The 24,980-nt window shown below is 34.3% G+C and overlaps 1 protein-coding gene across 2 annotated transcripts in view; it reads right to left on the bottom strand.

Annotated features, from left to right (window-relative positions):
- Window positions 1-24,980, bottom strand: part of LOC127702969 (protein turtle homolog A-like) — a 143,305-nt gene that overhangs the window by 24,022 nt on the left and 94,303 nt on the right. The window contains exon 3 of one of the 2 annotated variants that reach the window (XM_052207329.1): window positions 24,054-24,386. In XM_052207329.1, the coding sequence (XP_052063289.1) occupies window positions 24,054-24,386 (333 nt within the window). Of the gene's footprint in view, window positions 1-540; window positions 684-24,053; window positions 24,387-24,980 lie in introns of those variants that run through there. The other variant, XM_052207330.1, reaches the window with a different exon arrangement.

The raw sequence follows: 24,980 nt of genomic DNA, 5'->3' as shown, positions 1-24,980 counted from the left end.
TAAACCAGACCGTTTTTCTGCATTTAATATATTTGTATCGGTGAATCAAGAATCCAAGATTTTAAACCTAAATTCAAACAGGTATTTTAATCTTTAAAATATTTGGAAAGGGATTTATCTGGCGTCAATTAAAAAGCGAAGCTTGGTATTTTAATCACTATAAAATCACTGACTTCTTTGTACAGTGTGAACAATGTCTGATCTTCAAACTCTTTAATCAGGATCTCAATAATGTTGAGGTCAGAAAAAATATAATTTTTTCAGTGTTTTAACATATCCGCTACAAGGCAATTTCAATGTTAATGCAATCAGGCAAAGAAAACATCTACAAAGCAGTCTGTTCATTGTATATATTGCTGTTCTAAATTATTTGAATAAGTCATAATTAAATAAATACAGTTCTGGTGCATACCAATTAGAAACTAATTTTTCAACTGGCAGTAAATACTTGAGGAATGTTTTAATGTAATAAACACACAGGATGTATGTGTTGTGTCTCACAGTAGGTTTAGGATGTGTATTCAGTAAATATTTGTTTACCTTGAGCACTGGCCTGTAAACAAAAGGAAATTCCTATCCAAAACCACAACAAATAACCACATCTCCTCTCCATAACCCATCCATTTAGGTCACACTATCAACCCCTATCAAAAATTTCTAGGTCACTAGATTTACTATGTGCAACCAGCCATTCATTCAAATTTTGGAACATTCTATTTAGGCTTCAAGGGATGCCATTAAAAAGTTGTAAAAATTTTTGAATAAACAATATGTCATAAATGATTAAAAATGTGTAATAAAGATAAGATATACAATAGACTTTAATTATAAAAATAAACATTTATTGTCTAAGTGGCCATTAGCTGGTCTGACAAGATTTTCTATAAATATGTTTGTTACCTTTGCCCCTAATCTTTTGATGTTCCAGGTAAAGATTTCACCTGGACCCCCTACATGAATAAAACACATTCTACACCTGTCTTATCTTTACATCTATAGAAAATTTCTATAGATAAATACCTTATTAAATTAGTGATTCTTTTTAAAAGCACAAACTGTCAAAATGTTTGAGTCAAACAAATAAAATGACCAAAGATTATTAAAGATATTTCACAAAGTTTGAAAATAGATATTGTGCAATTATAGAATAATAATATTTTTGCAATGAACAAAAGCATGTAAAAGTTTGGTAAAATATGGAAATTTTTAATGTAAAATGTAAAAATTGAATAAACTCATCAAGAACAAAGAACTATTACACTATATTTCAAGTCATCAGGAAGTATTTAAAAATAAAAAATAAATGAAAAATAACAACAAAAAAACACACAAAATTTAATTAAAAAGACAACTAAAAAAAGTAGATCAATGAATAGCAGATGAAAGTCATTTACTGATGATAAAATAATTAAAGATGTAAGATATTAACCTCATAAACTACCTAACGAAATCATGAGAGCTCAAAAGAAAATTGTATGGTAATAAATATCTCTAAATGTTCCAAAACGACCATCAAATCAGTTATTGGATAATATTACAATATTTATGAGAATTAAATTGGACATAAATAAACCACAAGGATTATATTATTCTTTAATAATACATGAAGAAAATAAAAACATAACTAGGTTACCCATTACAATTGTCTTTCATTACTAGAAACTACCAATAATGAAAAATAATGTTCTGAGTTAGGTAACACAACAAAGCACTTCAAGGGTTAAATATACCATGTCAGCTGATGATATTATTGTAGTTATAATGGATCAGAATAAAGAACCAAGAGACTATGAATATTAAGGTAGCAGTTCGTAAAATTTCTTTTGGCTGAAGGTAGGGGGATGGGTTCTTGATCATTCATAGTTCAAAGAAACCCTATAATAGTAACCAATAGTTTGGATTTGGAAAATTTCTTAAATTAAACACATGTTAGGCCATTATATTTGGTATCTTTGATTAGTTTAGAAAATGAATTACTGATTCTCATTGGTATTTATTAATAAAAGAGCACAGTGACCTATAGTTGCTAACCTCTACATCAATTGGTCTCTGTTGGAAGGTTGTCTCATTGGGAATCATATCACATCTTCCTTAATTTTTAGAAGCACAGGATCTAATACCTGAGGTTTTTTTTCTTCCGAACAATTAATCGAGATTTAAATATGATATTCTTCTCTGCTATGCCACAGGGTGTGCACAGCTATTGTATATAATATAACTTAAATCTAATAAACTAAATCATGTAGAAAACATTACACATTCAAACTATCCTTCCGTACCCCCAGTAAAATGACTTGTCAGAATCAGTACACAAAAGAAAAGAAAATAAAAAAAAAGGAGGAACAGACAAAATGTTTTTCTTTAATTTACACACCCCATTTAAGGACTAAATTTACAATGTCAGTTAATGGTCAAACTTTTCTTCTTAAATTATGCAACAGTTACTATACTTACGAAAAGAAAGACAAATGGAAGGAATAGAAAACATGAAAATTGGTTTTTGACAAATGACATACAGGACCAGTCTTAATTAAACTTTCAAAATACTTTGGTGACATACATGTATTATATATAGCAAGCAATATGAAAAAAAACTAATTGAAATTAATACCTTGAATTATTACACATTTATATGTCATCAATGTACAGGGATCTAGATGGGGTTTACAGACTTAAAAAAAAATGGACACACAAAACTTGAGAAAATAATGGGTTATTAAAAATAGAGAATAGAGAATCATAGGGTATTAAAAAAAATGGCCTAATAAAATAAAGAAAACAAACGAAAAATCCCCTCATCCATACCCTCAGGTACACTGGAGCAGATCTATGAGACTATAAACATTATCTTCTCTCATATGTTTTTCCCCTTCTATTTCTAAATTTTTCTTAGTATTCTTCAATCTTCCTTCTCCTTCATTTTGCTTATTACTAAACATGTACCATACTTTATTATCCCAGAATTGCTAAATATGATAAAAGGGAGATAACCCAAAAATATTTCTCTGACAGCTCTTTACACATCAATATAATTCACATTCTTTATCAAATAAAATCATGAAACTATTTTCAAATATCTTTTCCTAAATTAATTCTTGTGAATTGATATCCTGCTGTCTACTAACCTCAACAAATTGTTTATATATAAAGCAACTGAGTAAACAAAAACAACAAGCTATTGCATTATGGGAATTTTATTGAGTTATAGGAAAATGAAATATCTTTTGTCCACAAGAATCTAGACTAACACATTAAATTAAAATTTATCTTTTGTTCCTGATTCCACACATGGATGCACAAAACATACAACTCAAACATCTACTAGGAGAATGAAAGATTTCAGCTAATTGATCACTTTTCGTTTTCCAATAAAATTTAATTTATCAAGAGTATTGATGGGAAAAAGAGTCCAAAAATTTGGAATGGGAAGTAATAAAATGAACACTGAAAAGCCGAAAACGAATTAGTTATCCGAAATTGCAAGGAAAACCAAACAATATAAATTGATAAAGAACTTCTAAGATTGATTCTTTAAAAGTAAAATTGCAATAGCTTCATTAGAATGTCAAACTTAAATTCTGAAGGACGGCAATGAACCGGAATACAAATGGCTTAAGAATCATTACCGTGTCAATTAAACACATCAGATTACCATTTTAAATCAGGCTGCGATAAATGCAAATGACTTTGCGATTGAATTGAAGCGATTAATTTCTTATGCATATGTCAATACATATTAAATGTAAAATAATGCTTTAATGTTAACAAAAAGATAAATTTGTATTGTCACAGACACTGAAATCATAAAGTCAATACCAGTTTTTACCCATTAATTAATATTTATACAAAAGAGATAGAATTATTAATTAAAGGTAATGTTCTCTGAAAATTTTCACGTTGACTGATCATGTATACAGAGACTATTACTCATAAAACCAGCACCTGACTTAAACAATACCTCACTTGTGCAATCAATTAAAAAAATAGAAAAACCTGTTATATACATGTATTCATCTGATAGGAAATTTAAAAGTAAGTGAATTTGCTGAGGAATATTTCAATTTCCAAAAACAGTGGCAACTATGTTAAATGGCAATATAATTTCAGAAAGCTCTTAATTAAGTGACTGAGAAAAATGTGACGAAAATTTCATACATGGCCATTATGTGTAAGAATCTATAAGTAATCAGTTATACAGAAGTTGATGAGTGGTGAATGCGAAACTGTTAAACACAATAAAACATGCTCACTGTAAATAATGAACTCAGCATACAAAGTTAATCTGTCTTTGCAAAATAACTTAACCAATGGCTGAAATGACTAGCTTTCCATATTGCACCTATGATGCATCGATAACCATTTGCTGATGCATCATAGACACTGGTCAGAAAAGATGGCAGGCCTGAAATTGGTACCCCTTAATGTTATAAGTTCTTGTACCAAAAGTCATATTGATATAATCTTTTAGTGAGTAATAGAACCAGTATAAACATTGTTATGAAGAAACCAAACAGCAAAAGATTTTGTATGGCCTTTTAACACTGAACAAACTTGGTGTAGATCTAGAGTCTACAAGAACAAGCGCCTATTAAGTGTATGACATAAGGAAACAAAAAGACTTGGCAGAGTATAGTGTATAGTGTATAGTGTATAGTGTATAGTGTATAGTGTATGGTGTACAGTGCATGGTGCATGGTGCATGGTGTATGGTGTATGATGTATGGTGTATGATGTATGGTGTGATGTATGGTGTAGTGTATGGTGTATGATCTATTGTGTATGATGTACAGTGCATGTTGTATGATGTATGGTGTACAGTGTGTGGTGTATGATGTATTGTGTATGATGTACAGTGCATGTTGTATGATGTATGGTGTACGGTGTGTGGTGTATGATGTATGGTGTACAGTATATGGCATATGATGCATGGTGTACAGTGTATTGTGTATGTTGAATGGTGTATAGTTTATAGTGTATGGTGTAGTGTATAGTGTATAGTGTATATTGTATATAGTGTATGACAAAATTTAAGACAAAAGATTCATGTTATTCACAGATTAATATCTACAATTTAGATTATAGCTACTCCCAGCTCATTCAGGAAAGTGTGTACCAAGAACTCAGTGTTTAGATGTCTCTTTGCTGCATGTAATTAAGTATAATTGAGTAAATGACGTTCTAACGTAAATAATTGTACTATATATCAGTAATTTAATATGGATTAATTGAGGAAATGTTTGAACGTTAAAATGGTAATAAATTACAGTAATTGTAACTATAAAATACAAGAAATCAATTACAACATTTAAGAAAATTGAAAAAAAAATCAGGGACAATTTTCTCCCTGCAATTCAAACTGAGTTATTATCTTGTAATTAATGTAAACCCTTGAAAACAAAACAGTAGAAAAAAGAACAGAAACACAGGGATTTGTTTAAGAATGAAACCTTGGAATTCTCTGTACACAAAAACATTAATGAATACATAATGTATGGCCATTATTGTAGTCATTTTATCTGTGCAACAGAAGACGATTTACGTTCTGTGTATTAAAACACAACAATTTTGACTCCTATAGAACTGATTTTATGTTTTAAAAAGGATCAATTATATGACTTTAAACCAAGAAAATGTCCTGATTTGTCTAGGAAATTAACTACTTTAAACAGAAAATCCATCCAGAACTTTTAAGCATTTGACAGAGAAGAAGGATTTTATGGTAAAGTGATGACCATTCCAAGACAAAAAGCCATCATGATGAAGCTTTTATAGCCACCATGGTTTAATTAAATGGCAGAACATTACCAAATCAATGGCCTTGCTGTGATTCCAATCAATTTCGTCATTCTCTCCCAAAACAGTTGATGAATTAGCCGAGACGTGAGATTATTTAACTCTAATATATCCAAGATTCATTACCTAAAAAGGTTTTGTGGACCAGAAAATGTCTACAAACGAAGTTATCTAGTTATTAAAACACACATGGTAATGGTTTACCCGGATATAATTACACAGATCGTTAACAACTAAGTACAAACAAGCAAGTTGTACTACGTAAAGGGCAAGGTTAAATTCAAAAGATATAATAACCTTATGATGGCTGATACAATTACGCTGGCGACACCTAAATATGAGCATATAACTGCATCAGAACATTAAGTCTCAAATTGTCATAAGACACTTAACTAATGAATATGTATTTATGAACAGTTGACACAGAGATATGTCTCGATTGTATGTAATTTGATAGAATATATATATATACTGCAAATGTTTAACTTTACATGTAAACTATGCAAAACTTTTTTTAAAAGAAAATGAACCATAACTGACAGGGTAGAGCCTATATTAAGCATGGTCTCGGTTGATATTTTTATGGAGATTATATGGTATCATCTCCATGAAATTATTAATAGACCAAGCTTTACATATAGAATGTAAAGGCAAAAGATGTAAAACATATATATGTAACATAATAGACGTATTTACATTTTTCCGCCATTACGTAACATCACACAAGTTCCCTTAAAATTTGACATCACAATTAAAAAGTGATTGTAACTTGACGTCAGAAGGTTATTCGGATCAGATCTTGAAGGTCATTCGGAGACAAAGTCAGCTAAATACCAAAAGTGTAAACAAGTTTAAGCGGTGATGTAAATCAACTGAGATAATAGAATGAGCTCAATTTCACGTAATATCAATATATGGTCAACTTCCTGAATTGCAAATGGATTACTTATTTCATTGAACTATGAAAATTAGGTCAATGGCTACAGACTAATGTTAGCTGTTTCTCTTACCACGACCTTATAAAGTATAAATAGTTGAGTCCTGCATGGATTTATTATCAGATTATCAAAATCAGACTATAGAAAGAGGTCAGATGAAAGAGCTATTTTGGGGAATTTTTTTTAGTTTTCAATGCTCTTCAACTGCGAAATCGATTTCGGGCCTTTAAATTGTTTTGATTTTTAACTCCATTGATGAGTCTTGTGTAGACCAAACACTCTGTTGATGTATTCAAACATAAGCCTGGTATCTTTGATGTCAGAGTCTTGTGTAGACCAAACACTATGTTGATGTATTCAAACATAAGCCTGGTATCTTTGATGTCAGAGTCTTGTGTTGACCAAACACTCTGATGATGTATTCAAACATAAGCCTGGTATCTTTGATGTCAGAGTCTTGTGTAGACCAAACACTATGTTGATGTATTCAAACATAAGCCTGGTATCTTTGAGGAGTCTTGTGTAGACCAAACACTCTGTTGATGTAGTCAAACATAAGCCTGGTATCTTTGATGTCAGAGTCTTGTGTAGACCAAACACTCTGATGATGTATTCAAACATAAGCCTGGTATCTTTGATGTCAGAGTCTTGTGTAGACCAAACACTCTGTTGATGTATTCAAACATAAGCCTGGTATCTTTGATGTCAGAGTCTTGTGTAGACCAAACACTCTGTTGATGTATTCAAACATAAGCCTGGTATCTTTGATGTCAGAGTCTTGTGTAGACCAAACACTTTGTTGATGTATTCAAACATAAGCCTGGTATCTTTGATGTCAGAGTCTTGTGTAGACCAAACACTCTGTTGATGTATTCATACATAAGCCTGGTATCTTTGATGTCAGAGTCTTGTGTAGACCAAACACTCTGTTGATGTATTCAAACATAAGCCTGGTATCTTTGATGTCAGAGTCTTGTGTAGACCAAACACTCTGATGATGTATTCAAACATAAGCCTGGTATCTTTGATGTCAGAGTCTTGTGTAGACCAAACACTCTGTTGATGTATTCAAACATAAGCCTGGTATCTTTGAGGAGTCTTGTGTAGACCAAATACTCTGTTGATGTATTCAAACATAAGCCTGGTATCTTTGATGTCAGAGTCTTGTGTAGACCAAACACTCTGTTGATGTATTCAAACATAAGCCTGGTATCTTTGATGTCAGAGTCTTGTGTAGACCAAACACTCTGTTGATGTATTCAAACATAAGCCTGGTATCTTTGATGTCAGAGTCTTGTGTAGACCAAACACTCTGTTGATGTATTCAAACATAAGCCTGGTATCTTTGATGTCAGAGTCTTGTGTAGACCAAACACTCTGATGATGTATTCAAACATAAGCCTGGTATCTTTGATGAGCTTTTCAAAATGTTCAATAAAACATAATTCAATGGGAAATTATGGAAGTTCTTTCCACAACCATTAAATTTATTATGTTCCTAGATTAATTGCACCTACTCACCTTGCAATCATATTGCCCTACTTCTACCCTATGTATTTCCACTTTGTAGAACAGGTTAACTTGATATCCTTAACTCATAGGCTGATTGAATATTACCATGTCACTCAGAGTTCCACATGACAACTTTCATATGAATACTACTGCATCAATGAATCATTTTATAAAATGAATACTCAACTAGAATGAGTTCAACAAGTCCATCTTTATGTGCTGATGTAAAGCATAATATATTACAAAATGATAATTCAATTCTTACATTAAATATAAAAATAAGAAGATGTGGTATATAAAGGCTACAGTAGTATACCGCTGTTCAATAGTCATAAATCGATTTAAATGAAACAAATCCGGGTCACAAAACAAAACCGAGGGAAACACATCAACTATAAGAGGAAGACAACAGAACAACAGAAACACTGAAGAGCTACAAAAACAGACTATTTCATAACAACTGCCATATTCCTGACTTGGTACAGGACATTTTAAGAAAAAATGGTAGGTTGAACCTGGTTTTATGGCTAGCCAAACCTTAATAGTATAATTGTCATTGAGACAACTCTCCACCAGAGACCTAATAACATAGAAGTTAACAACCATAGGTCACTGTACAGCTTTCAACAAAGCGTAAAACCCATACCGCATAGTCAGCTATAAAAGGCCCCGAAATGACAAATGTAAAACAATTCAAACAAGAAAACTAAGGGCCTGATTTAAGTAAAACGAAATAAAAATATGATATACAACAACCACCGAATTACAGGCTCCTGACTTGGGACAGGCACATACAGAATGTGCATACAGAATTCGATGGGGTTAAACATGTTAATGGGCACCAAATCCTCCCCCTAACCTGGGACAGTGGTGTAACAGTACATTCATTACATGTGAACAAACTATAAAAATCAGTTGACAAGGGTTAGAACTCATCAGATCGATACAAAGCAGAAAAAACAAGTAACAAAAACAGAGACCTGAAGTGGCATCCCTACAACAAAAAAGACACTAAGAACGGATCTGAGAGTATTCACATTAAATAAGTTTACGTAGATATTGAAAAAATTATGGGTTTATTTTTCTTGATCTTTAAATGGTATTCTTAGATGCCATAAATTTGATATTCAATTGTTAAATTATTATTAGTTAAGTTTTAACCCGCAAAAAGGAAAAAAAATCAGATATATCAAGGTTTTAAAATCATGTGATTATGAGTTAATTGTATATAAGCTTGAATGGTGGGGATTAAACCTATTATTTTGAGTTGATATTCCTAATGAATCCTTTCTCACTGAGTAAAAATCCGTTTAGGAAACGATCGTAAGACAGGGATATCAGATTTATTCCTATTTTGCTATCAATAAATCACTCCCTTGTTGAAAAATCAATTTTCTTACAAATAATTGATCCTTTCCTTTATCTGAATGCTTGTTATTATGTATGTAGTTTGGATAAATCTGAGTAAAGCGATAAATTATACAATATTAGCGCCAGGACTTATCAGGCAGAAAAATGTTTGACATCGAAGCACAAGCTATTGTTAATTTTCAATTTTGCAAATGGGTGCTTAGCTTAGTGATAGCAACCTCTTTCATTGCAGACACAATTACAAATGATTTCTTAGCTGATTAAACGCTGTCCATCTTCAAAGATTGAAGAAATTTCCATAGAGTTGTATTGTAGATGAGACATACCAGTGCCAAACTTTTTTATTGTATTCTGTCGGAATATTGAAATATTCACATGACCAAATGAGTCTTGGTGTAATGGCTTTTATATGCAAATTAGTGATAGACACCTTGTCTTTAGACTATATATCATCTGCCGAGAAGACAAGCCTTCATGTAAACATTACAAGCCAGTCTTTCAATGTGTCTGCACAATAAAATTGTTGTAAATATCCATTATTGGAAGACATGAAGATCTGCATCCATCAAAGACAGTATGATTCCTGGTTACACATAGAACCATAAAGTACTTTAGTCAATCTCTAGCTGTTACAGAGAAGTACCAGTATCTAGGGTATTCAGACAGATGGAAAGGAGTAATCTCCCTTTTACAAAATTCAATAATTCCCATAAATCTAGTTTATACATTTAACCATGTCTGGCAAAACTGGTGCTGCAATCCCATTAATTTTCCTTAGCGGTTTATAATAGAGACTTTGGTGACTGAGTTAGAAAAATAATTCAAAAATGAATCTATATGAATATATGCCAAATTTGGATTTGAATGCACAACATAACCAAAAAAAAAATTGTTAGATACAATAAAAAAGACATGGAAGATATGAAAGGGACATTCAATACAGTTGAAGAAAACTGACAAAGCCATGGCAAAAAACAAAACATGGCAAAAAACAAAACATGACAAAAAGACAAACAACAGTACACAAAACACTACATACAAAACTAAAGACTGAGCAACATGAACCCTATCAAAAACTGGGGGTGATGATGTATAGAAAACTAGTACTGTTAAAAATATTTAAGACCTCTAGTCATAATTGGGTAAAAAAAAGCAGGTCAAATGGAATACAAATGCATGGTGATCTACATCTTCTTAAAGATACGGGACCTTAAACTAAAAGAAGGATGTAAACCGTTATCAAAGTGAACATTAAATGTGGGGTGCACGACCTTCTAAAGTAACATATATTATGACCAACTTGGATGCACATACATACAAAGACTAAAAGTTCAATGGTAGTTCTGAAGACTACGATGGTCACATACAGATGGATGTTATTCCTCTTTTATCTACAGAAGAAAATATAATACATTCTGGATCTGTAATGTCCAAACCTACTTCTTTATTACTGGTACCCCATATTAAAATCTGTCGAATAACTCACTCTAATGATTGGAAACAGTGCAAAAAAGTACTATTTTCCAAACGTTTTTAAGTGAGGCCGTTAAAATAGTAACCATATAAGTTTTGTCATTAATATGCAGGGTTCTCAAGAACTGCAATATCCACAACCACCATAATAACTTGAGAACTACTTGTTCTACAAGATTATAATAAGCTGTGGGTATCATAAATGACAAAAGTATAAGATTTCATTGAATTAAACCTAAATCACATTACTGACTTTTAACATTCATCTTATCTTGAAATTTGAAAAATTGAATTTAAGTATAAAAATAAGAAGATGTGGTATAATTGCCAATGAGACAACTCTCCACCAGAGACCAAATGACATAGAAGTTAACAACTATAGGTCACCGTACGGCCTTCAACAATGAGCAAAACCCATACCACATAGTCAGCTATAAATGGCCCCAAAATGAGAAATGTAAAACAATTCAAACGAGAAAACTTTTAAAAACGGCCTGATTTATGTAAAAAAACAATGAACGAAATACAAATATAATATACAGCAACAAACGACAACCACTGAATTAAGTGTTTTGTAAAATTGTTTTCCACCATAATATACAGTATAAACATAAGCTGAGTGAATCAACTAAATAATGCACTGTTACCTGGAATATTTGCCCATTACATGCAACTGCCGGAACAAAACAGATATGTCTGTATTATAAGTCTGCAACAAATGTCAATTTCTGACCATAAAACAACTGTGACTCAGAAAAATGTTCAAATCTATATAGTCTTATAAATTTTTTTGGTTTCTAACAGAGAGGATATTATTTTTCGTTGTACAAATTGATGTTTTATTAATTTTCTAAATCAGTGATTCTCGACTGCTATTTATTCGCAGATATTCAAATTTCCATCATATCTCATGTCAATGTTGATGCTTTCACTGCAGATCCTCATAAAACGTCATGTCTTTTTACTCTCCACAAAATTTAATGGGGTTTAGCAATTAATTTTCGGTTCTAAAACATGGTCAAAAGGTACTCTACATGTAAATTTATGACATATTTCATTTTAGACGACATTCTGAGATTATATTTCATAATTTAAAAGATAATCTTCGACTTTTAATGTTACATAGCAAAAACTTTAAAAGGAAATTGTTTGAAGATAATCAAATCAGTCAACCTCAGATCTTATTTAATTATTCATATCATTATGCTATATTTTAGAGACATTCTGATTTTACAACTTAATGTCAGAATCGAATATGGATAGAATGAGAAATCAGAATAATTTTCAATTACTGGTACTCAAGCAGTGAATTTTTCTATTTTTACAATGGAAGCAGAATGATTGAAAATTAAGGTCTTTCCACATCAATTTCATAGATAATTGATAAGAAGCTACTTCTGGTTTACTCAAAGTTACTATTGGCGTCCAATCATTGGTATCTTCATACTGATTCAATAAATATATGGTTTCTATATACTTTTGTCTGAAATAAGGGAAATAATTGTCAACTTCCGGTTTAGAAAATGTCACTTCCGGTCTCATATGATAGCTTTATTTACACTGATTCCAAAAATATATAGTTTGTATACACTTATGCCTGTAATAAGGGAGATAATATGCTACTTCCATTTTATAAAATGTCACTTCCGGTCTCAAATGATAGGTTAATGTATGCCCATTAAAAAAATATATGGTTTCTAGGTACTTTTCCATGAAATAAGTGCAAAAATGACCACTTCCGGTTCACTCAAGGTCACTTAAGGTTGACATTGTTCAAGGTCATATGTCACCCAACATTTTGCAAAAGATCTTATGGCATTATCATGTACCAATTTGAAGTAATAATCAATTTACCCTAAAATAAAACATTTCAGGGGCAATAACTCCTATAAGATGTCATTGGATTGTTTCAGACCTAATGTATCATATCTTCATCACAAAAAGCATTCTGTGAGTATTGCATGGCAATACATAGTCCCCTACCGATTACAAATTTATTGTAATGGAACAAAATTCTAACTTGATCTATAACTTGTCATGGTGTAAACAACATAAAAATATCAAGTCAAAATCTTCAAGCATGACGAAAAAAACTGATGAAAACTGATTATTTATGTGAATTTTCTATGTCCAAAGACCATAACTCTGCACAAAATTATCAGACTGGAACAAAATTCGAACTTGATCTGTAACTTGTCAAAACTATATACTAATTATCAAATCAATATCTTCAAGAATGACAAACAAACCTACCACTAAATTCTTCAAACACTTTACCAAAGAAAAGGTTTTAAAAAATGAGTTATTTCCTTTTGAACAGAAATCTTCTAATTAGTAAGTATTTCATCAAAAATTTAATTCTAGGGAAAGGGCTTTAACTGAACAAAGAGAAATGCTAAAATCGTGAAAATTGAACTTGACCTGTAACTTGTCATGATAAATCAATAAATCAAATATCAAATCAATATCTTCAAGCACAAGAAAAAAAGTCTTGAAAACTGATTTGCCAGACTGACAGATGGACAGACAGACAGACAGATGGACAGACAGACGGACGGAGTGCAAACCTAAAGTCCCCTTTGACTTCGTCGGTAGGGAACTAATAAAGCAAACATTTTGCACTAGTTTTTTCATATATATCTTTGAAAGTGTCAGAGAAAATGCAAAAACAAGCAAATGTCAAAATTGAGAACATGACCTTGACCTCATTTTCTTAGTAAGGGTCCAAGGACCTCAAATAAAAAGACTCTCTCGGCTAATGGTTTATGAGTTACAAAAACATAACGACAAATTTATTTGGTAAAGGTATATAATCGCTTTGATCCAAATCAGCCAAAAATTCCTGAAGATGTAACGAACAAATAGAAAAAATAAATTTGTGGTTATCTTTTTTGGTAACTGAGGAGATACACTCACAAGAAAAACAATGTTTGGGGAGATAACTCTTACAATGAAAAAATCTTTGGCTAAAAAAGATGAGTTTTAAAAGCGCAATAACTGTTCGATATAATATCCAAAATATCTAAGCGAAATCTTGCGAAACAACTTTATATCCCAAGAAAAGGGTTTGGCGGAAGTAGAAAAAATAAAATAATAATAATCAGAACAAACACAATAGGTCTTTCCACAGAAAAGTGGAAAGACCTTATAATGTGAAGCACACAAGATTTTCGTATTAGTTTTAACTCTCAGTGTGATGAAGAACCCTTTAACCAACTCTTCGTAGGATGTCTGCTACATGCCAAATTTCTTATCATATCAAAAATATCCTAGGCCAAAAAAATAGAACTGTAAGGTTGATCATCTCCCCTTTAACATTGTAATGTTGTATCATCTCCCCTTTAACATTGTAATGTTGGATGATCTCCCCTTTAACATTGTAATGTTTGATCATCTCCCCTTTACCATTGTAATTTTGGATGATCTCCCCTTTAACATGGTAATGTTGAATCATCTCCCCTTTATCATCGTAATGTTGGATCATCTCCCCTTTTACATGGTAATGTTGAATCATCTCCCCTTCACCATCGTAATGTTGGATGATCTCCCCTTTAAATGTAGGACTGGGATTATATTCCTTTAGGTGTCAGACCACCAATTCACCCACTCAAATTTAGAACATATGTAAAAGTAGCCCAACCCTGACAAACAAGTAGTTCTTTTGATGTCATTGTTTACTTAAACTAGCCAATAAATTTGCAGAAATGAAACTTTAGGTGAAAGAGATATATATTTAGACCATTTTGAGCCAAAATTTACTTGTCAATTTTGCATTAAAAAATGAGGATTAATATGCTCCATAGTATACTAATTTAAGATTTCCAGAAAACCAGGGGTTATTTTTAGTAGTAGTTGCCTTCAGAACAGTTGTGTTTTACTACAAGACTTTAAACATTGGTAGAAAATTGGCATGTAGAAAGGTGATACATGTACAATTCAGGATAAACCTGGTTTCTACGAAGTTAAACTTAAGGATGTACTTAGGTCAGGTCTACGTATTTTGTCAGATGTTCAGACTCCTTGTTTTTTTCCTACGATACAGGGTAAAATATTTTGCCCCATAACAAACATTTTTCTTTTCATTTAAGATTTCCATAGCACTTAAATGTCATTTACCAAAATTTAAGCAGATTCTAGATTTCTTTTCTTTTGATTTGAGACTCAAATAAAACCAATACACATATAAGTTAAAAGTCTGAGTTCGCCTTTTCCAGCCATTTTTTAAAAATTAAATATCTCGAAAAGGAGCTCCATAACCTATCAATATTTTTAGCTTATTTTGTTCCTTAACTAATGCTCTTCTGACTTAAAGTATCAATTTTAAATTCTAGATTTGTAATTTCACTTACGTACATCCTTAAGGTAAAATATTCAGAAAGCTGTGAAAATTGAAAAAAAAATGGTTTGGTTGCATAGATAGGGATTTTGAATTGGTGTTCTGACACCTTTATACATATACTGAGGTAGTGGTCTACAATGTGTAAAATATCTTAAATACCTGTCTATCCATTTAGCAGTTTGTGCTTACAAGCGCATGGACAGATTGACAGACAGATGGACAGGGTATTCCTATAATACCCCAATAAGCTTTGTTAGCAGGGGGTATAAATATTTGTTACACATCTAATAGTGGGCTAGCTTGGTTAAATTAGGTTTTTAGTATATTTTTTCAATTTTGATCACACTAGATTTTTTTACAGAAACAAGAATATATCCATAGTACACGGATGCCCCACTCACACTATCATTTTCTATGTTCAGTGGACAGTAAAATTGGGGTCAAAACTCTAATTTGGCATTAAAATTAGAAAGATCATATCATAGGGAACAAAATAATTGTGTACTAAGTTTCAAGTTGATTGAGTTCAACTTCATCAAAAACTATCTTGACCAAAAACTTTAACCTGAAGCAGGACAGACGGACGAATGGATTAACAAATGAACGGACACACAGACCTGAACATAATGCCCCTGGTGGAACATAAAAATCAGGAACTATGCTACTTGTTACAATGACCTTGACATCTACATGACAGACCTATCAGTTTTGAAGAGCATGATAGGAAACAGACCTAGATCTTTTATTACATTTTCCCTGCAAACTTCAAATCCCATAGCTTAACATTAAAATCAGATTTTTTTACCAGACTTAATTCTCATACCTTAGAAACAATATTAAAAACCATGGATAATGCTGCTGATTAAACTGTCAAGGGATCGGTCGCACACAACATTTCTACAACTTCTTTTAGACAATCAGACTTAATTTCATTTTTCCATAACAGTACAAAATCTAATTCTAGAAATAATAGCTGAAAACCTAAATTACTTAAATAGTTAATGTTACAATTTGAAGTGGAAAAAGTGGAAATCAGTCATATATTCTTTTCAAATAAGAGGAGATGTGGTATGGTTGTCAATGACAGAACTGTACATCAGAGGCTGAATGATGTGGATGTAAGCAACTATAGGTTACAGTAAGGCAGTCAATGAACAGAACTGTACACCAGAGGCTAAATGATGTGGACGTAAGCAACTATAGGTTACAGTAAGGCAGTCAATGACAGAACTGTACACCAGAGGCTAAATGATGTGGACATAAGCAACTATAGGTTACAGTAAGGCAGTCAATGAACAGAACTGTACACCAGAGGCTAAATGATGTGGACATAAGCAACTATAGGTTACAGTAAGGCAGTCAATGAACAGAACTGTACACCAGAGGCTAAATCATGTGGACATAAGCAACTATAGGTTACATTAAGGCAGTCAATGAACAGAACTGTACACCAGAGGCTAAATGATGTGGATGTAAGCAACTAGAGGTTACAGTAAGGCAGTCAATGACAGAACTGTACACCAGAGGCTAAATGATGTGGACATAAGCAATTATAGGTTACAGTAAGGCAGTCAATGAACAGAACTGTACACCAGAGGCTTAATGATGTGGACGTAAGCAACTATAGGTTACAGTAAGGCAGTCAATGAACAGAACTGTACACCAGAGGCTTAATGATGTGGACGTAAGCAACTATAAGTTACAGTAAGGCAGTCAATGAACAGAACTGTACACCAGAGGCTAAATGATGTGGATGTAAGCAACTATAGGTTACAGTAAGGCAGTCAATGACAGAACTGTACACCAGAGACTAAATGATGTGGATGTAAGCAACTATAGGTTACAGTAAGGCAGTCAATGACAGAACTGTACACCAGAGGCTAAATGATGTGGATGTAAGCAACTATAGGTTACAGTAAGGCAGTCAATGAACAGAACTGTACACCAGAGGCTAAATGATGTGGACGTAAGCAACAATAGGTTACAGTAAGGCAGTCAATGACAGAACTGTACACCAGAGGCTAAATGATGTGGACGTAAGCAACAATAGGTTACAGTAAGGCAGTCAATGACAGAACTGTACACCAGAGGCTAAATGATGTGGACGTAAGCAACTATAGGTTACAGTAAGGCAGTCAATGACAGAACTGTACACCAGACGCTAAATGATGTGGATGTAAGCAACTATACGTTACAGTAAGGCAGTCAATGACAGAACTGTACACCAGAGGCTAAATGATGTGGACGTAAGCAACAATACGTTACAGTAAGGCTGTCAATGACAGAACTGTACACCAGAGGCTAAATGATGTGGATGTAAGCAACTATACGTTACAGTGAGGTTGTCAATGACAGAACTGTACACCAGAGGCTAAATGATGTGGACGTAAGAAACTATAGGTTACAGTAAGGCAGTCAATGAACAGAACTGTACACCAGAGGCTAAATGATGTGCACGTAAGCAACTATAGGTTACAGTAAGGCAGTCAATGAACAGAACTGTACACCAGAGGCTAAATGATGTGGATGTAAGCAACAATACGTTACAGTAAGGCAGTCAATGAACAGAACTGTACACCAGAGGCTAAATGATGTGCATGTAAGCAACTATAGGTTACAGTAAGGCAGTCAATGACAGAACTGTACACCAGAGGCTAAATGATGTGGACGTAAGCAACAATACATTACAGTAAGGCAGTCAATGACAGAACTGTACACCAGAGGCTAAATGATGTGGACGTAAGCAACAATACGTTACAGTAAGGCAGACAATGACAGAACTGTACACCAGAGGCTAAATGATGTGGATGTAAGCAACTATAGGTTACAGTAAGGTTGTCAATGACAGAACTGTACACCAGAGGCTAAATGATGTGGACGTAAGCAACTATACGTTACAGTAAGGCTGTCCATGAACAGAACTGTACACCAGAGGCTAAATGATGTGGACGTAAGCAACTATAAGTTACAGTAAGGCTGTCAATGACAGAACTGTACACCAGAGGCTAAATGATGTGGATGTAAGCAACTATAAGTTACAGTAAGGCAGTCAATGAACAGAACTGTACACCAGAGGCTAAATGATGTGGATGTAAGCAACTATAAGTTACAGTAAGGCAGTCAATGAACAGAACTGTACACCAGAGGCTAAATGATGTGGATGTAAGCAACTATAAGTTACAGTAAGGCAGTCAATGAACAGAACTGTACACCAGAGGCTAAATGATGTGGATGTAAGCAACTATAAGTTACAGTAAGGCAGTCAATGACAGAACTGTACACCAGAGGCTAAATGATGTGGACGTAAGCAACTATAGGTTACAGTAAGGCAGTCAATGACAGAACTGTACACCAGAGGCTAAATGATGTGGATGTAAGCAACTATAAGTTACAGTAAGGCAGTCAATGACAGAACTGTACACCAGAGGCTAAATGATGTGGATGTAAGCAACTATAGGTTACAGTAAGGCAGTCAATGAACAGAACTGTACACCAGAGACTAAATGATGTGGACGTAAGCAACTATAGGTTACAGTAAGGCAGTCAATGAACAGAACTGTACACCAGAGACTAAATGATGTGGACGTAAGCAACTATAGGTTACAGTAAGGCAGTCAATGAACAGAACTGTACACCAGAGGCTAAATGATGTGGATGTAAGCAACTATAAGTTACAGTAAGGCAGTCAATGAACAGAACTGTACACCAGAGACTAAATGATGTGGACGTAAGCAACTATAGGTTACAGTAAGGCAGTCAATGAACAGAACTGTACACCAGAGGCTAAATGATGTGGACGTAAGCAACTATAGGTTACAGTAAGGCAGTCAATGAACAGAACTGTACACCAGAGGCTAAATGATGTGGATGTAAGCAACAATAGGTTACAGTAAGGCAGTCAATGAACAGAACTGTACACCAGAGGCTAAATGATGTGGACGTAAGCAACTATAAGTTACAGTAAGGCAGTCAATGAACAGAACTGTACACCAGAGACTAAATGATGTGGATGTAAGCAACTATAGGTTACAGTAAGGCAGTCAATGAACAGAACTGTACACCAGAGGCTAAATGATGTGGACGTAAGCAACTATAGGTTACAGTAAGGCAGTCAATGAACAGAACTGTACACCAGAGGCTAAATGATGTGGACGTAAGCAACTATAGGTTACAGTAAGGCAGTCAATGACAGAACTGTACACCAGAGGCTAAATGATGTGGATGTAAGCAACTATAAGTTACAGTAAGGCAGTCAATGAACAGAACTGTACACCAGAGGCTAAATGATGTGGACGTAAGCAACTATAGGTTACAGTAAGGCAGTCAATGACAGAACTGTACACCAGAGGCTAAATGATGTGGATGTAAGCAAATATAGGTTACAGTAAGGCAGTCAATGACAACTGTACACCAGAGGCTAAATGATGTGGATGTAAGCAACTATAGGTTACAGTAAGGCAGTCAATGACAGAACTGTACACCAGAGGCTAAATGATGTAGATGTAAGCAACTATAAGTTACAGAAAGGCAGTCAATGAACAGAACTGTACACCAGAGGCTAAATGATGTGGATGTAAGCAACTATAGGTTACAGTAAGGCAGTCAATGACAGAACTGTACACCAGAGGCTAAATGATGTGGATGTAAGCAACTATAAGTTACAGTAAGGCAGTCAATGAACAGAACTGTACACCAGAGGCTAAATGATGTGCACGTAAGCAACTATAGGTTACAGTAAGGCAGTCGATGAACAGAACTGTACACCAGAGGCTAAATGATGTGGATGTAAGCAACTATAAGTTACAGTAAGGCAGTCAATGAACAGAACTGTACACCAGAGGCTAAATGATGTGGACGTAAGCAACTATAGGTTACAGTAAGGCAGTCAATGACAGAACTGTACACCAGAGGCTAAATGATGTGGATGTAAGCAACTATAAGTTACAGTAAGGCAGTCAATGACAGAACTGTACACCAGAGGCTAAATGATGTGGACGTAAGCAACTATAAGTTACAGTAAGGCAGTCAATGACAGAACTGTACACCAGAGGCTAAATCATGTGGATGTAAGCAACTATAGGTTACAGTAAGGCAGTCAATGACAGAACTGTACACCAGAGACTAAATGATGTGGACGTAAGCAACTATAGGTTACAGTAAGGCTGTCAATGAACAGAACTGTACACCAGAGGCTAAATGATGTGGATGTAAGCAACTATAGGTTACAGTAAGGCAGTCAATGACAGAACTGTACACCAGAGGCTAAATGATGTGGACGTAAGCAACTATAGGTTACAGTAAGGCAGTCAATGACAGAACTGTACACCAGAGGCTAAATGATGTGGACGTAAGCAACTATAGGTTACAGTAAGGCAGTCAATGAACAGAACTGTACACCAGAGACTAAATGATGTGGATGTAAGCAACAATAGGTTACAGTAAGGCAGTCAATGAACAGAACTGTACACCAGAGACTAAATGATGTGGATGTAAGCAACTATAGGTTACAGTAAGGCAGTCAATGAACAGAACTGTACACCAGAGGCTAAATGATGTGGATGTAAGCAACTATAGGTTACAGTAAGGTAGTCAATGAACAGAACTGTACACCAGAGGCTAAATGATGTAGACGTAAGCAACTATACGTTACAGTAAGGCAGTCAATGAACAGAACTGTACACCAGAGGCTAAATGATGTAGACGTAAGCAACTATAGGTTACAGTAAGGCAGTCAATGAACAGAACTGTACACCAGAGGCTAAATGATGTAGACGTAAGCAACTATACGTTACAGTAAGGCAGTCAATGAACAGAACTGTACACCAGAGACTAAATGATGTGGACGTAAGCAACTATAGGTTACAGTAAGGCAGTCAATGAACAGAACTGTACACCAGAGACTAAATGATGTGCACGTAAGCAACTATAGGTTACAGTAAGGCAGTCAATGAACAGAACTGTACACCAGAGGCTAAATGATGTGGACTTAAGCAACTATAGGTTACAGTAAGGCAGTCAATGAACAGAACTGTACACCAGAGGCTAAATGATGTGGATGTAAGCAACAATAGGTTACAGTAAGGCAGTCAATGACAGAACTGTACACCAGAGGCTAAATGATGTGGATGTAAGCAACAATAGGTTACAGTAAGGCAGTCAATGAACAGAACTGTACACCAGAGGCTAAATGATGTGGACGTAAGCAACTATAGGTTACAGTAAGGCAGTCAATGACAGAACTGTACACCAGAGGCTAAATGATGTGGACGTAAGCAACTATAGGTTACAGTAAGGCAGTCAATGACAGAACTGTACACCAGAGACTAAATGATGTGGATGTAAGCAACTATAAGTTACAGTAAGGCAGTCAATGAACAGAACTGTACACCAGAGGCTAAATGATGTGGACGTAAGCAACTATAGGTTACAGTAAGGCAGTCAATGAACAGAACTGTACACCAGAGGCTAAATGATGTAGATGTAAGCAACTATAAGTTACAGTAAGGCAGTCAATGAACAGAACTGTACACCAGAGGCTAAATCATGTGGACGTAAGCAACTATAGGTTACAGTAAGGCAGTCAATGACAGAACTGTACACCAGAGGCTAAATGATGTGGACATAAGCAACTATAGGTTACAGTAAGGCAGTCAATGACAGAACTGTACACCAGAGGCTAAATGATGTGGATGTAAGCAACTATAGGTTACAGTAAGGCAGTCAATGACAGAACTGTACACCAGAGGCTAAATGATGTGGATGTAAGCAACTATACGTTACAGTAAGGCTGTCAATGACAGAACTGTACACCAGAGGCTAAATCATGTGGACGTAAGCAACTATAGGTTACTGTAAGGCAGTCAATGACAGAACTGTACACCAGAGGCTAAATGATGTGGACATAAGCAACTATAGGTTACAGTAAGGCAGTCAATGACAGAACTGTACACCAGAGGCTAAATGATGTGGACGTAAGCAACTATACGTTACAGTAAGTCAGTCAATGACAGAACTGTACACCAGAGGCTAAATGATGTGGATGTAAGCAACTATAGGTTACAGTAAGGCAGTCAATGAACAGAACTGTACACCAGAGGCTAAATGATGTAGATGTAAGCAACTATAAGTTACAGTAAGGCAGTCAATGAACAGAACTGTACACCAGAGGCTAAATGATGTGGATGTAAGCAACAATAGGTTACAGTAAGGCAGTCAATGACAGAACTGTACACCAGAGGCTAAATGATGTGGATGTAAGCAACAATAAGTTACAGTAAGGCAGTCAATGAACAGAACTGTACACCAGAGGCTAAATGATGTGGATGTAAGCAACAATAGGTTACAGTAAGTCAGTCAATGACAGAACTGTACACCAGAGGCTAAATGATGTGGATGTAAGCAACTATAGGTTACAGTAAGGCAGTCAATGAACAGAACTGTACACCAGAGGCTAAATGATGTGGATGTAAGCAACTATAGGTTACAGTAAGGCAGTCAATGAACAGAACTGTACACCAGAGGCTAAATGATGTGGATGTAAGCAACAATAGGTTACAGTAAGGCAGTCAATGAACAGAACTGTACACCAGAGGCTAAATGATGTGGATGTAAGCAACAATAGGTTACAGTAAGGCAGTCAATGAACAGAACTGTACACCAGAGACTAAATGATGTGGATGTAAGCAACTATAGGTTACAGTAAGGCAGTCAATGAACAGAACTGTACACCAGAGGCTAAATGATGTGGATGTAAGCAACAATAGGTTACAGTAAGGCAGTCAATGAACAGAACCCATAACATATAGTCTGACAGCTAAAAAATGCCACAATATGGCAAAATGTGAAACAATTCAAACAGGAAAACCTGAACAACCGAATTAATGACGATACAGGAAAATACAAACATGACAGACAGCAACCAATGACAACACCTGATTTATAGGCTGCTGAATTTGGACAGACACATAAAGAATGTGATGTGGTTAAACATGTCCCTAAGCACTTAATCCTCCCCTAACCTGGGACAGTGATTTAACAGCACAATATACGATAAAACTGTAAAAATCAATAGATGGCTTGACTCATTATATTGGCATAAACAACTAACAGAAAGAAAAAGGATACAAAGTACCCATTTAAGAGAACTCTCAGTTACTGAAACTTAGTACAAAACCATTTACAAACTAATAAATAAATCACCTTCTCCTTCTATATACATACAACAGTCAAATAGTTGTGTATTAAATATGTTTTAAGTAAAATTTAATTAATGCCACAAAAAATAAATTTATTTTTGTGTCTTAAATTGTTACCCTTTATTATAATCACATTTAATGCTATATTTTTAATGTCTAGCCAATTTTGTTACTTTACACCAGTCTAAGGATAGAACTCACAACAAAAGCTCTAGAGGCAACGAAGCACACAACACTTCTTAATTTGATTATTTAAAAAACAAAATACATTGTACCATGACACCATGATAGAACTGAGGCCACAGAAACTTTAACCAATGCAACAAAATGTATGTTCTACATTCTTTTACAAAATGCAGACAAAAAAATGTCGTTTTAAAGACCTACAACTTCCAAAATAAAATATTAATGACCTGAAACTACAATACTTACTATTAACATTAAGATATACCCAGGTACCATTCTTCTTGGTATCACCAATTCCATTTATAAAGTCAATAGTACACTCATACCAACCCTCGTCTTTAGCCTGTATTCTTGTTATTTTTAGTGAAGCGCCCTGAACCAGCTCTATTCTATCCACGAAGTCTTCATGTATATTAGCATCATAGTTACTATATCTAAGAAACACAGGGGTCTTAAGATTGCTTTTCTTCCACTGAATAATGGTATCAACAGGTTTATTGTCTGGGTATTTCAATTCACAATTTAATATCACAGTACCGCCTTGATTAGATGACTTTGAAGTTTCTGCTGCTTTTATTCCTGAAAATAAAATAAATAATATCATGCTATATTTTTTTTTATAGAAAAGTCACAGACCTAGGGTAACGGAACTCAAAGAAACAATAAAGAATAATATTTCAGAAAAAAACAAAAGCAGTCAAACAGGAATAGAACAAGTGACTGAATCAATAATAACAACAAAACATCAAAAGACCCACACGTTTCTTATTTTGCTTTGGATGAATATATAATTTAAATTTTGCTTTTATCACATTTTAACACCCACCCACATTGAAATTACAGTGATTTATTGTAAGAGAGTTATCAAAGCCCATTCCATTAGACAAATCTACTCTTTAATTGTAAAATTGGGAGTTACTTGTATGGCGAGTCATAATCTATAGTACTTGCTGCTTATCTTTTTTTTTGTCTAAATAACGTATTCTTGTGCATGAATGCATAGGATGTAACTATGGTAGTATTTTTGTGTCTCATATATAACCATGAAATGTATTTCATGGTGAGACATGGTAAGACACTCAAGTGTCCCTCTTTCACTGTATGGGGTGGAGGGGGGGGGGGGGGGACCCTATTCTGTCAATAAAGGTTGCTACAACATATGACAATTTTTTA

This window comes from Mytilus californianus, unplaced genomic scaffold (genome assembly GCF_021869535.1).
Source record: "Mytilus californianus isolate M0D057914Y unplaced genomic scaffold, xbMytCali1.0.p SCAF_5, whole genome shotgun sequence".
NCBI lineage: Eukaryota > Metazoa > Mollusca > Bivalvia > Mytilida > Mytilidae > Mytilus > Mytilus californianus.
This window is presented reverse-complemented; position numbering and strand designations above follow the sequence as displayed.